Source organism: Oenanthe melanoleuca, chromosome 3 (assembly GCF_029582105.1).
Source record: "Oenanthe melanoleuca isolate GR-GAL-2019-014 chromosome 3, OMel1.0, whole genome shotgun sequence".
In the NCBI taxonomy this organism is placed as follows: domain Eukaryota; kingdom Metazoa; phylum Chordata; class Aves; order Passeriformes; family Muscicapidae; genus Oenanthe; species Oenanthe melanoleuca.
Window position 1 is genome coordinate 100,875,842 of NC_079336.1, and position 15,067 is coordinate 100,890,908.

At 37.6% G+C, this 15,067-nt stretch overlaps 1 protein-coding gene across 10 annotated transcripts in view; it reads right to left on the bottom strand.

Moving 5' to 3' along the window:
• USP34 (ubiquitin specific peptidase 34) overlaps nucleotides 1-15,067 on the bottom strand; it is a 110,296-nt gene that overhangs the window by 78,263 nt on the left and 16,966 nt on the right. For all 10 annotated transcript variants that reach the window (XR_008840170.1, XM_056488179.1, XM_056488181.1 and 7 more), the window contains exons 2-6: nucleotides 14,624-14,711; nucleotides 10,880-11,300; nucleotides 5,740-5,790; nucleotides 5,430-5,579; nucleotides 1,192-1,259 (exon numbers count right to left, since the gene is read on the bottom strand). Coding sequence is in view for 9 of the 10 variants with exons in the window: in XM_056488179.1 (XP_056344154.1) it covers nucleotides 1,192-1,259; nucleotides 5,430-5,579; nucleotides 5,740-5,790; nucleotides 10,880-11,300; nucleotides 14,624-14,711 (778 nt within the window). In the remaining variant the exon portion in view is untranslated. The remainder of the gene's footprint in view (nucleotides 1-1,191; nucleotides 1,260-5,429; nucleotides 5,580-5,739; nucleotides 5,791-10,879; nucleotides 11,301-14,623; nucleotides 14,712-15,067) is intronic.

Genomic DNA, 15,067 nt, shown 5'->3' on the forward strand with positions numbered 1-15,067 from the left:
TCTGCCTGCCCTCTCTTGACTGCCTTATGATTAATAATTACCTTTGGAAGATTTCAAAGATAGCACATCAGCCTTAAAGGAGTGCACATGGCTGGACTGTAACTCAAGAGTGATGTGTTTTAATAAAAGATCAAAATACTCCTCTCTGCTGGTATCATTTTAGTAGAAACCACAGGACAGCAAAATACATCGACAGCCAAGTCAGTATTTAAATTTTTACAGCCAATATAAAACCAGACCATTTTAAAATATGAAACAATTCCCAGTCTCATTGTTCTGGGAACCTGTTTGTTGCCAATATAATTATTTTTGTTGAGTGTTATTTTACACTGGTATAGTTAAGAGAGAATAATGTGTAAAGGCCCATTTTTTGCTATAAGCAGTATAAGCACATTTCTAATATTACAGTAAGAGGAAACCCAGAGCCTTGGAGGAGCTGTGGGTCTATGCAAAAGCAGTGGCCTGCACCAGGAAAATTTAATGCTGGGCCACTGGAAGGGGAATTAGCTGTGACCACACCCCTCCACCTCCAGGCAGATACACATGGAGAGATAATTTCATCAGCAGCTCACTGGAATGTTTCTATTGTCCTGAGAAAGCCAATAAAAACAAATAGCTTGTATAATTAAATACCCTTACAAGTACTTCAATTTGAAAGTGTTATTTTCATGACAGACAGCTTGATATGAAGAAAATCTTTGGGACTGGATATTTTTAGCTACATAAAAGTGCGAGTAGACTTTTGATCACACTTCAGCTCCTGCCAGCTGGAAATACAGAACATCAGAATGTGAAGCTGTGTTCAAACTCAACGTCTGAAATCTCAGTGACTGCAGGCTGCTCTTCTACTTAGAGCACATCATTGCAAACTTGATGTAGTTTTATGAAGACATCACAGGGAGGGAGGCTGGAATACAACTGGACCTGACCCAACATGTTAGAATGGGGCTGGATGTCACACTCAGAATGTTCTTATCAAGATTGATCTGACTGATACTGAAATCAGATGCAAGGAACTGCCTAAACTAACTCTAAACATTACCTTCACCCTCCTTGTTGAAATGGTAGAGCAACAACCTGTACAATTAAAAGTATCAGCTGCAATTAGAAATAGGTGCTGTCAAACAGACCCACAAGAAAAATGCTTAAAATAAATTAAATTAAATTTTTATGCTTAAAATAAAAATTTACCTGATAACATAAGTCCTAAAGGGTATAATGTGCTGCATGACAGCAGGGATGTGTAGCCATATTCTGATCTAGAATGCAAAAACAAATAGATTAAGATTTCATTAATGACATTTAAAGAGAATAGTAAAAAAATGGTAAAAAATACTGTTGGTACATTTGAACATGCAACCCCACTTTGAAAACAGGCTTGCATGGTGGTTTTTGTTCAACTCCTTAATTTTCTGATTTCCCAAACTGTTATCTGAGGAATGCTTTTTTGACTTATAAAGAGGATTTACATCTTTCCTGTTAGTCACCTGGAAAATACAGAATTTGTATAAATAGTATCATACTGCCCATGATGCCTAGGCATTACCCAGGTGTCTCATTTTTGTATTTTCTGTAATTTCTTCAGTAGGAAAAACTGCTTATCAGCCTTGTGGGGTTTTTTTCCTATTCCTTTAGAAGTTTACATGAAAATTATTCCATTCTTTCAGCTCCTTGCAAGCCACTCCTAAATCAAGCAACATTGTTTGACTTGTGTTGTTTTTGCTTCTTAGGGCTTACATAGCCTATAAAATAACATGCTTTACAAGCAGTGATTAAGCACAGTATTTTACTACTGTATTTGCATTTCTCATATTTACCATTCTGCCTTTACCACCTTTGCAAAGCTGAATGCAGGAAGAAAATATATGCAGAGGGGAAAAAAAAAAAAAAAGAAAATCTGAAACAGCTACTTAGCACCGCTGTGAGGAAAAGCACCAAGCAAACGACTTCCAGAGGCAAAGTCAGAGGTGCCATCTGCATTTCAAAAAGGAATTTGGAGCCTGTTAAACCTGTTACTCCGTGCCAGGTAAGGGATGGAGCACAGATGAAGCAGCTGCTGCTCTGCCCACGTAAATTCAATCATGTGCACGAACAGCCCTTGTGAAAAGCAACCCCATCACTCACTCAGGGCCCTCTGCATCCCCACCTCTGCTCTTAAAAGAATTTCAGTTTTGCAGCTGATGCAAGAAATTCTGCCTAAGGACTCAATTCCATATGCAGAAAATGTATATATTCCTTCTTGACAGGAGAGACAAGTATTAGGCTGCAGTCAAACTTCTCACCAGTTCCTTTTCAACATTTCCAGCATTCACACAGGAAATTTTTGAGTCAGTTCTGACAAAAATATTTGCAGGCTTACTTTTTACAAGGCAACAAGCACTGCACAGTAACAATATAACCTACTTTGCAAGACAAACCAGCCAAATCTTCCCATTGCAAAAAAAGACCACACTTGAAATAAGCTTCTGATCCAACTGGCAGCCTCAAGAAGGAAAAAATGCTAACATCCCAAAGATACAAAGTGTCACTAGAAGATGCTTGTTCCAGAAACAGGAATTAAATAACATTTTGACATGGAATTGCAGGGACGACAAAGATACTATTGTGATTGCACAATTTGATTTTTAACACCATGCACTCTGCTTTAAAAACAGTGTGAAACACCAAAGAAAATACATTTCTTTGTGAAATAAAAGTATGAAATGTTTTTATCAGTTTGGTTTTGTAGCTTTCACTGTTCACAGTAATCTTCACTCCGTATTCATTGAAACTCTCAAGTTGAAATCATGCATCTGTAAACTTGCATTACAACAACCTTCAGCCTCAGAACTCAATTAAAGCATCATTTCACACGCTACAAATGAAATTGTCATTTTGAACTCAGACTCACATTTGCATACTAAATTGTTTAAATGACATAACATATATAAAATGACATCAACTAGCATCTACAAAATGACAAAAAATAAAATTGTATCACTTTTTGCTTTCCTCAGCTTTTAAAGATAAAGTATTCACTGCATCTGTTCTGTTCTCAAGTTTCTGAGAGGTTTTTTTCTATTATTTGCTCTTTACCAGAGGTAATTAATTTCTACAAGGTAGTGGCCAAAGAACTCCTTACAGACTTGAAAAAAAAATCCAGCATGGATATATCAAGGAATCTTCAAAGAATGGCTACTTAACTCAAGAGTTACTACAGCTGTGAAAATGTATTTAAGGGTTACTACACACTGTGGGCTGGTTTTACACCTTGGGAACAAGTTAACAATTGACAGTGCAGAGCTGTTACTGGAATATTATTGGATTAAATATCTCTACATCCCTTAAAATCAAATGTTCTGGGATAAAACCAAGTCAGATTAGCAGAGTTCTTGCTGAGAACACCAATATCTTGTTCAGTTTTGTGAATGATTCTTTTTGCTTTAGTGGAGTTTAGGGTATTGGTTCACATTCAGAAACATTTCTTCAATCACAGTTATCTAAGTTCTATGAATTATACAATGAAATGATAGAAAAACAGGGAAAACGAAATGTTACATCTAAATCCTAAGTTCATGCATCATTACAGAGGTGGAGAAACAATTTTTTAATACTGGCAAGGTAAAATGTATTTTTATCCAAAAAAAATTAGCTGCCTCATTTGGCTGTAATAAATATATTGCATTTGAAAGGCAACAGCAGTGCTTCCAAGTACACTGAGTGATACCAAAATGCAGCAAGTGGATGAATAAAGCACATACACGTAGAACATTCTCTTGTACTTTCTGCACTGAACTGACACATAAAATCTAAATTTAATTTTTTAAACAGTTTTCCTCAACTCAAACAGATTTGTCAGCAAAGCCAGAGGTTCAAAAGAAAGATGCTCATTGAACAGGAAAAGGTGCAATGCTGGAAGAGGTTGAAGAAACAGTATTTTTGGTTATGCTTTGGGCTGAATTTCATTTTATCTGCCAGGTTTAGCCATAGAACTCATCTAAAACTGCTGCAAGAGTTAACCCAGCTTAATGGGCTACCTACTGGAACCAAAGAGAAATGCCAAGTAGCTAAGGAAATATTTGAAAGGAGAAACTTTGCTGAAAAGTATTTTGGAATAGGACACATCACTAAGAATAAAGAAAATAAACAATTTATGTGGAGAAAAACAAAGACTTCCAAAAAGAACAGAGAAGAAAGGCAGTTGCACTGATATAGGATACCCAGGAAATGGGATTTGCAGTCAGAATGTTGGTTTAAAAATATGCTGGTGTGACAGGGAACTGCCACTCATTGTTCTAGCAGTTTTGCCCCTTTTCACAGAAAATAAGACAAAAATGCAAAAATGTTTGGTTCCATGACCAAAATTTCCTTCAGAACCAGAGTAAGCTCCAAAAACATACATTTTCAGCAGATGGTTTGATGAGGATGCACTGACAGCAACTGGAGATGAGGAACTCATCAGCTCACACAAAAAGGGCCAGCAGAGAACATATCTCACAAATGGAGAATGGATCTCACAACCAAACACAGAGAGGTGCTGCACCAGCCCTCTTGGGAAAAGAATGGAGCAGATGACAGCCTTACCCATTTGTCCTCTGACCTGCAAGTCAGGAATTACCACACTAAAGGACCAGGAGAGTGAGTCAGGATACAGACCCCAACACCAGCTTGATTTCAATCACTGGTTCCCTCAGAATATCCTCCTGGCTGGGCAGTAACATCAACAAGGAAGGAGGGGAGATGTGTGGGAGGAAGAATCTGATTTTAAGGATTTCAAATTGCAGTCAGTGTCAAAACCACGTCAAACTCTCTTGGTACAAGGCAAAACAAACTTCTGGTTTTCTTTTTCCCATCCACAAGACAGGTCACAACTTCTATCCTGACATTACACTAAGTCTTCTTCAGGGACTGGGTTTTATTTCTGTCACCAAAATCAATTCATAATTCTGCCAGTCAAAAATCCCTGTGATTTCAAAATGCAGAAATTATGGAGGATATGCATTCTAGAACCAAGTGGGAAAAAAGATGATTACCTCTATGCTGCAAATGTGTGAAAGAGTATAAACTCACAGGAAACTGAAGAGAAAAGAAATCCACAGGCTTTTCCTTTATGCCTCAAAGGGAATAGCTAAGAAGTTAAAATACCCTGAAGAAACTAAAACCACTTCCATGGCACAATTTCAGGGACAGAAATGGCCTCCGACAACATTCTTTGAAGTATCTTTGGGGGCTGTTACAATCTTCCTATCTAGGTACAACTTGGAAAACTACTTGTGTGCTGCCAGGACAGGCAGAGGGTTTGGATAATGAAACGTTCTCTGCATGAACAAACCTCATTCCCAACATGGAAAATTTACAGCCTTTTTATCCCTCCCTGATGCCAGAGAGTCCTTGCAGATTTCAGCTTTTATTTTTGGTGTGCAAGTGGAAGAGCTGAAAGGAACACTTACATTAGACACCACTGTGATAAATGCGTGTGCTATGAGGAACGGCAGCGTCTCGGGGGTTCCATACTCAAAACAATCCTTCATGAGGGAAAGGCCATTTTTTCCACAAAACAGACAAACATAACGAAGCAAGTGCAATGGTACTTCTACATCCTAGAAAAGATTCAAAAAAACAGGAGAAGACTCAACACCAGATCATTCAGACATAGAGGAAATTCAAAAGCTATGCAAGTGTTAACACAAATCCATATAGAGGAATGAATTATTTTAGGTTTCTATGAAATGTGCACCTATTTAAAAGTGGACAACTTACATTCATATCACAGAACGCTCCTAATATATTGCTTTCTTGAGCAGAAATATCCTGTTTAAAGAGAAAAATCAAAATTAACTCAAGCAGTAAAAACACCTTTATAGAACAAAAAAACAACCGCCATTTCCCAAGTATCAGTGTCAACAATAAAAAACCCGAATTCCTAATTCAGAGGAAGACTTTGCTCCACTTTTCCACTGCAAAACAGACTTTTCCATACTTTTTACCTCTGTTAATATATATATAAAGACACAAATACACTTAGGAGATGTTTCAGCAGTGTCTCTCAAAGGCTGGATTAACAGATTACTCTTCAATCCCATCCCTGTTCAGATCACCAATTTTTTCAACAGGAATATGGCAAAGGGCAGAGTCTGTCACATAAACCTGAGAAACACAAAATAGAAGCAATCCAGGGACTCTGGAATGCAATTTCTAATAAAGATGAGACATATATGCAAACATCTGAATTTACATAAACTGCAGGACATCCTACGAGCCTACATTTAATTATTTAAAGGGTTAAAACATCAAAACATTAATTGCCATTGAAATATTAAAAATCTTTAATTTCAACTGCTATATTTTTATATATAACAAAACACATTGTACAAAATAAATGCCAAATTTTTAAAGGAGTGATTTCAGTGAAGAAAGGGAAGGAATTGTATCACCCTATCACTCTGTTAACTACTTGCAACAAGAAATCTATTTTCTAGAAGTACTGAACTTAAAATGGTTTAGGAAAATAGTTTTTCTTTTTAATGTCCACAACATCCACTTGTTGGGCAGTACAGAGTGGGAAGTTGCTCTATTAGGGCTGTAACATATTGTGGGTTTCATGCACATTGCTGGGGGCAAAAGGGCACTGAAGGTATAAAAAGTGGCTGTAAAATCCAATATTGCCACGGATACTTGTAGGCAAAGCCACACATTCCTCTTCTTCTCATCCCTCCATGCCAAACACCCAGTATTGACAGTCACAAATCAAATGCAAGTTTAACACAAAGTTAACTTTTCAAATGAAATTTCCTGAGTATATTTTAAATAGTTGTGTAGGAGTAAGCTTCTTAGAACTGTACCAGAGGATGCTGGAGGCAAGCAATTTTGGATGGATTAAGTGTGATACAAACATTTTGAATTATTCAATATGCTCATATTATAGCTAAGCATTTATTTTCTTTTTTTCTTCTGCTGAACTCTAAGTCATGCCTGAACTCGTGATACTCTACCAGTTATTTTTAAAACAGCTTTGAAGGCAGTAGGTGGTATGTTTTTAAGCAGCAAGAAAAGGTGTTCAGTGCTCAGCTCATGAAAACTGCAGAAATGGTGTGAGAAATTTCATTAGTTTTCTTGAAAAAAAACACGGATTTGTTGTCAAGTGAACTGCAGTTCTTAGAATGCAGAAATCCCAAACTCACAGAGGGCTGTTGCACAATTCCTGCAAAGCTTGGAAAAGGCTGCAGCTGAGAGACCGAATCTGGAAATGTGACTTCTGCTCTTGCAGATGGGAAACAGAACAGTCTGAGAACTCCTTAAGGTCAAATTTATGAGGAAGTAAGAAAATTCTTCATGGGAATCTAATATGGCATTAAAACCCACCATCACTTCAGGAGAAGCTAGATCAGCTTTCCAGGACCTTCACCTGGAAAAAAGCTGGAGAGGGACTTCTGAGAAAGGCAGGCAGGGATAGTGCTGTCCAAAAGCCACACAGCAAAAAGAAAAGGGGGAATGGCTTAAAACTGCCAGAGGTCAGGGCTAGATTTGGGATTGGGAAGAAATTCTTCCCTGTGAGGGTGATGAGGCCATGGCACAGGGTGCCCAGAGAAGCTGTGGCTGCCCCAACCCTGAAGTGTCCAGGCTGGACAAGGCTTGGAACAACCTGGGATAGTGGAAGGTGGCCCATGGCAGGGGATTGGAATGAGATGAGCTTTGAGGTCCCTTCCAAACACTCCAGAATAAAATGCACTGCCTGAAGTCTGACCTGCACACAACCTTGGTGGAAAGCACAGGTATCTTCCAAGAAAATATTTACCTAAAAAAAGAGAAGCAGAGAGCACAGGACCCCAAACAGATACAGCTACAGATACCTCAACATCTGATTTTGTTTCCTCTTTCATTTCACCCTCTGTCAAGATCTGTTAAATGGTTGGGTAACTGACTGACCATTGCTCCTTCTGAGCCAGTGCAAAGTTCAGGAGTGCACTTCACATTGTTGCTTCTTTCTCTATGGGATTTTAAGAGCTTCCTTTTATGAATTCTTTTTTCCCCTCCTCTGAAGTACCCAATCCAGGTATTTCACTTGCTGCACTAAGTATGAAAAGGATAGGGCATACAGTCATAAGCCACCCTGTATGCAGGAGTTCTTAAAAACACCCCACAGAGAGGGAAAAAAAAAAAAGTATGAACGTTTCTCAAAAATCAACCATATTTTAAAAAATATTTCAAGCTAATTTTGTTTAGGATGAAAAACAGAAACAAATACCCCTCTGAGCACCAAAAATACTGACAGATTTTAAGAGAGGTATGTACATGGATCTTCTGGATACCCATCTTTAGAGATGCTGTAAGGGACAAAAACAATTCTTAGCCTGTATCATTTAAGAAGAGATCTGTGTGATCCTACAGGGAGAGATACCTTTCTGACTACCAACAAATCTTGCTTTGCTGCTCATTTTCATCCAACTTCATGAACTCCTGAACAAGGGAAAACCTTCTGCTTCCACGTGACTATTTTCCTTCTCCACCAGACAGTTCAGTGTAAAATGGCTTTGGCAAGCAGCTGGGAAGAGAATTAGACTTCAAGACTTGTCTGCTGCCATTAAGAACAAAGTTCTTGGAGGCATCTGCAGAGCAAAGGAGGGAACTACTGACCACTAATTGTGACCGTGGGAAAGCCTTACACTGGAAATTCTTAAATGGCAGCCTGAGGCCATTTCTAGGCACAGCAAAACCTTAATGGATGTGATAACTCCATCGAATTGTGAAACTTCACCTCAAGAATCTAAAACAAGGAATTTCTGAAGTCAGAGTGGAGACTGGAGTCTCTTCTGGATCAGCAAATATCCCTTTTTCCAGGGAAAAAGAAATGTTTAATGGGAGAAGGAGGGCTACACCAGCTTCTCCCAACAAATTTTCGGCAGATTTAGGCTGTTCAGGGATCTATTTAACTTACCAGTAGAGTTAATGCACTTAAAGCAGTTTTTTTTTAGTTTAGGATCTCCTGAGGACTGAAATCAAGCCTGATTTAAAGCAAGAAGTGTTCTTATTACTGGGACTAATAATTTGTCTCAGTTCAGCTAAGATGTGCTCTAGACTGAAATACAAAATTAAATTATAAACCTCAGTGAGTCACTCACGGGAGTAGAAAGTTTTGACATGAAAACAGCAGAATAATAGAACCCTAGTGCTTCCCAGACACAGAAAATATCAGTTTGTAAGAAAAATTATTGATGCTGGGACCTCTTAAAAGCAAAATTAAAAATCTCCTCCCTCTCAAAAAAAAAAAAAAAAAGTACACAAATATGGCAGGCTGTCACACCTCCATAATCCAGACCTAGAGATACACAAAGTCTAGTAGAAAGGAAAAAAGATTCCCTTACCTGCTTGTACCTCAGGGAAGTGGTTTTTTTCCTCAGCTTCCCCTTAAGTTATGTTTTTAGGACAGCTAATGAATGTATTTGATAATTCAAGTGATGTATAAGGGATGATACATACATTATATATACATTAGTATGTCTGGAGTGATGGGCATCATCACAGTAGAGCAACCTACAACAGATCTGGGTCTAAATCTTTCCAAGGCTGCACCAAGGGAAAAAGAAATCCCATCAGGCACCTGGAGATTTTCTTTTGATCGTTTGGAAGCGAAATTCAAAGAGAAGAGAAAAAATACATGAAATAGTAATTTAAAAGAAGCAAGTGTGATAGTCCACAGAAAAGCTGCTCCAGAATTGTTCATTCCACATTCCTCTGAAGCCAGTCTTAGTACATGTCCCGCAGGAGTGCAGAAGATAAATCAATTCACTTTATATCTATACAGATACACTTGAAACTACCTCTGTTAACTTGTGACCATATGGTTTGGAGAAGAACAAGAACCAAAATCCAGCCCACCTAAAAAACCTACTGTACAGGGGTTTTATCTCCATTTTTCTTGTCAGATAGGGCAGTATTCATTCCATAAGAACTGATCAGATGTTGTGACCACTCTAACTTACATAATTATGTATCTGACTCAGCATCTTCTCATTTTGAACTTAAGTTTATAAAGCAAATTTAAACCCTCAGGGCTCCAGTGAGCTCCCACAACTCTCTAAATATAAAATAAAAGGAGTGGGTTAGCTGCACTTTAATTCTCCACTTTGACTTTCTCAGAAGTTTGTTGGATAGAAGTTTTCCTACACAGTGCAATGTACATCTAATTTGCATACAAATATTATTGTATGCAATTAATAAAATAACTCTTTACTTGTTATTAGACTACCACAAGTTGGATCAAAGCCCAACCAATCCAAAAATGTGTTGTTTCCACTAGGAGATGCTAACACCACCATATTTATTTCAGAAACTGTGAATTAAACGTGGCAGGATTTTTAAATCAATTTTTAAAAGAGGAAAATAGGGAAAACGCGAATGGCAGACATAACAAATGTCAGGGAGAAAAATCAGCACCCTGGAACAAAGCAACCTGTGTAGAGCTCAGTTATTCCAGTCAACTAACCAGCTGTTCTAACAAGTCTGGTCTTGCACAAAGTTTAGTTTAGTTTATGAAGCTTTGCTTCTAGAACCACAGATTGCAATAAAAAGAAATTAGTAAACTATTAATGGGTTACCTTTGGCAGGAAAGGATTTGCTATGGTCCCCTTTTTGCCTACCTCTTATTTAAACAGCACAATAATTCAGTGTACAGTTCCAGCCAACACTTATCAATATATTACCTATAACAATTAAACATATTTTAAAGAAAGTGGAAGAGTATGTGACATTTAGAAAGTTTCTCTGAAAAGCTCCATTGAAGTCAACAGGAGAGCTGAACGTGCCCACCCTGAGTAAAAGCAACAAACACCAATCTGCTCATTAATGAGAACAATTAACCTTTCACCAAATACTTCAAGACAGACACAAAGAGAAGATATACCTCTATTGTGGGGTGAGTATTATGCTTATAAGCTGTGTACAGAGGAAACTGAATCTGAAAGATTTTTGCCACACACAGCAGCAGCTTCTCCTTCTCATCAGTACTCCATAAGTTAAAAGCATCCGTGTTCTTTGTGGGCTCCTCCTCGCTCAGGATACAAGTTCTTGTGGAATCAAACCTTTTCTCTAGAGGTTTTTGTCTTTCTCCATTTTCTTCTTCGTGAGACTCTCTTTCTACATTCAGGGGCTCATCAGCATGATTACTCTGCTCTGGCCATGTTGAATCTATATTAATAGTGCAATGTTTACAGAGCTGGTCCCGCAGAGCTTGGACTTGGGCAATCACTAAGTTAATAAGCGCACAAACTACTTGGTTAAAGATCTCCAGATGTTTATACTCCTTGAAACAGCACAAACATTGTCTGTAAGAAAACAAAAAAAAAAAAATTCCTGCAGTTAAAATCAGGTGGGTACTTTACCAAGAGCACTCTTCACATTAAAACATTTTAAACAAGTTTTTTGACAGAATCATAAAATAAAGAAAATTCAAATGAAACAGACTCTATCCAGCAGCAAGTGGGAGTCACAGAACCCTCCTTAAGCCTTTAAGGAACACCCCATTATTTCCAAATGCTTACCAAAACTATGAAGTCCCTGTTATCATTTAGCAGCTGCTACGGCAAGTAAAATAGAGAAAAAAAAGTCTTGTGGGCAAGGTCACTCTGCTACTGAAGAAGTCACGTTTTTCAGTGTGCTTCTGACTCCATTTCCTCATCTGGTATTCTCTATTGCTCTTTAAAGCAATAAATCTTCCTGACATGCTTGTCAGCTGTGTATGAACTTGTTATTGTTATTTTCAAATCAACAGGGCTGCAAAGTAATTTTATTTTTAATGGAGTATTGAAGTTCACTTCCTTTATCTGCATTTGGATGGTGATCTCATGCACACTGATATCCTTTATGCATCTAGGAAAAAGCAGCTCAAGTATCTCCAGTACTTTCTTCACTTGGCAGGCTCAGAGATTATTCCCCTGCTTATCTACTGCTGTAAACTGCAAAGAACAAGAGAGGAAAACTCTACACCATCCCTTTGACAATATCATTAAAAAAATCAGTTAAATCATCAAGTTCAAAAGCTCTAACCTAACTCTAGCTGTAGGCAAGGATAACTATAGATGCCAAATAGATCCAAGGTGTATAAACCCCTGAGGTAGGTACCCTAAACCTATTGTCTGGGAACAGCTGCTTCTTCCATACAAACAGACACCTCCCCCATAGTGACAAAAAAGGTGGAGGATATTCCTGTTAAAGGATTTAAATCCTGGAGAACACAGAAAAGGAAGCCACCATTGCAGTGTCCTTACAACAAAATTAAGGCTACATGATTGTGACAGACTGAGAGATGGACTCTGCTCCTTCTCACTCAAACTCTGCCACACAATGTAACTGCTACATAAACTGGGAGCTGCCTTGCAGCAGAAATGTTTTCCATCTCCTGCTAGATGAAGAACAGTGGACTCCAGTCCACAACTAGAGTTCTCAGATATTAAAATAATGCAAAAATCACATGTACCAGTACAAAAAGAAATCAGTAATCAAAAGATAGGGCAAGAAACCATCAGTAAGTAGCAATTAATTTTTTTTTTCAAACACAGCATTTAATTTAGAGACTGGGATTAAAAAATTGTAATTTTTAGGGAAAAATAAATCAAGAGAACACAGAGCTATGACAGGAAGAGGGGTGCTGCCTCTCTTGATGGAACACAAACATGTCCTTGAGCTATAGCTCTTAAAGCACATACTTTCTGAACACAGATATTTATTTTTTTCAGTGGGTTACACAAAAAGGTAACATTCAAGATTCCCTAATTCCAGCACAGATACAGTGACCGAAGCATCTAAACCCCTTTGCTCCATTTGTGCAGGAAGAAAAACCCCTTTAATATTGTATAAATGGATTGTGCCTTTATCCATATTAAAAACATTCTTGTCATTTACTTGTAAATGCATTTTCATGTTAATAAAGGACAACAAGGGACTGCAGGCTAAACCCAGTGTATCCTCAAGCATTTATCCTGGGGGAAAATTACGTTCAAAAGGTCCATCACTTATGCCTACAAATTACTGCCCCACTTGAGAGCAACAAATCATCCTTAACAACAATGAAAACACTCTGGTGAAGACTTCTCACATACTGGACAATTCTTTTCCAAGACAGGGGTATGTGCAAAACCTCTCTGTTGGAATGTGAAGCACACAGGAAGCAGAACTCCACCAAAAATTGAGGAGATCAATAAAAAATGAGCTTGAATGTAACAACTTCCAGAAGAAAACTAAATGGAAACACTACATGAAGATGGAAGAAAAAGGTGTCACCAAGTGATCTTCTGAAGGAAAGCAGGGATTTAAACTACAGGCAACAAAGTAAAAAGTACTTCTTAAGGAAGGCCTCAAACCCAGAACAAGCAGAATTCTCAAAAGCCCATTTAGCAGAGTAAAGACAGGACATGAAATTAAAATGTCAAGTAAAACTCCTTCCTGTGGCCTCTTTGTTAGAGTCTCCTTTAACCAGCTTAAGGACTGCTCTCCAGGCTCTCCCAGTATGAAACCACTACATATGGAAGGTAACAACGAAAGCAGAAGAAAATAAAGAGTTAAATATTATCCAATCTTTATTTTTTCCTTTCAGGTTGCATTTGTCAAGCTGTAGAACAGAACAAAACTCTGCACAGATGATGACCTGGAAAACTGGGTTGCAATTGTTCTCTGACAAACTTGGCATCTAGGACCTGTCAAGAAATGTCAGGAGTCTGGTTTCCGTGTCTGCTGTTTATTTTGATTTTAAAATTCTTTCTCTGTGTCTAAATGCACAAGGCAGAAATAAAATGAACTTGGCTTATAATTTTTGAGCAAAATGAGGACTTTTACAGGTATCCAGAATGTGACATTTCCTTTTTTTTTTTTCCTTTTGGAGCTCTCTAAATACCCAACTAAATGTTTTCCAATTTATCCTCTATGCTTTTCCCAATATTACTTATAATTCAGTGGATTCAGTTTGGTCTTAAAACCACTGCTGAACATTAAATCCAAGCATCTTCACTGTAGATTACTTATAAAAAAGGAATATTCATACATTTCCTTGTGCTGGAAAAATTAAGTAGCTGTGAAATAATGCATTATTAGATCATAATGCAATGATATCATTACTTTAAAGAAACAAGCTCAAAACAATAGTAATTTAAATACTGGATTAAAAGGAATAATGTAGTTGATTTAAGACAAAAACAGGCAAAGCATTTTCTTTATCAGTTTAGTAGCTATGGTCTGCAATCCTCCATCACCTTGACTCAGAGTATTAGAACATGCAGAAAAATTTAACATGATGGTTCCATTCAGTCACCTTTTCTTAAATTCTTCTTACCCTACTCTGCCTCTACAGAAGATGGGCACAAAATTCCATGTTAAAACAGCAAGACACATTGTTTGTCACAATAGAGCTTTTTGTTTTTCTACACAATTATTACAGCATCCAGAATGCCAACTGCATTCCAAATATGCTCTGCTCAAAATGCACTGGGTAACGAGTTTGTTTTCATTTTCTAAGTAGTATAAAACTTTATTCTCCAGGTATCACTTAGCTACACATTAATAATTTGCTAATTCTAATCACTCTAGTGTATTTTAAAAAGGGAAAACTGCTGTTGAGATCCAGCATCCTCAGCACTGAAACTCAATCCAAAATTACCTTTGCGTCCATGAATTGATGTAAGCAAATATCTTGAGGGCATGTTCCTTTCTGAGCTGCAAAGCATCACCACCTTCAATGTCTGATACTAAAGAAAACAAAAGCACAAACACATTAGAAGGAAAAAGACCCAACGTGCAATTGTTCTGTTTTTATTAGAAATCACCTTTGATAGCATGAAAAATACTCTACTGAAGCAAAACCAAGTAAATTTAGTTAACAAAGGCTTAGATGCAAGTGACTTGAAAATTCAAAGTGCACAATGTTCTTGAATGCTGCTGCAAAAGTTCGTGATTGAGAACAGACCCTTCTTTAATCCTATTTTTATGAAATACTCTTCATAAGCTTTACTGGGAACTCCTGATTGATGTGCACTTTCAAGTATGAACTTTCAACACCTCTACTCATTAACCAGATGCCTTGGGTTTGGCTTTTTGTTTTGCT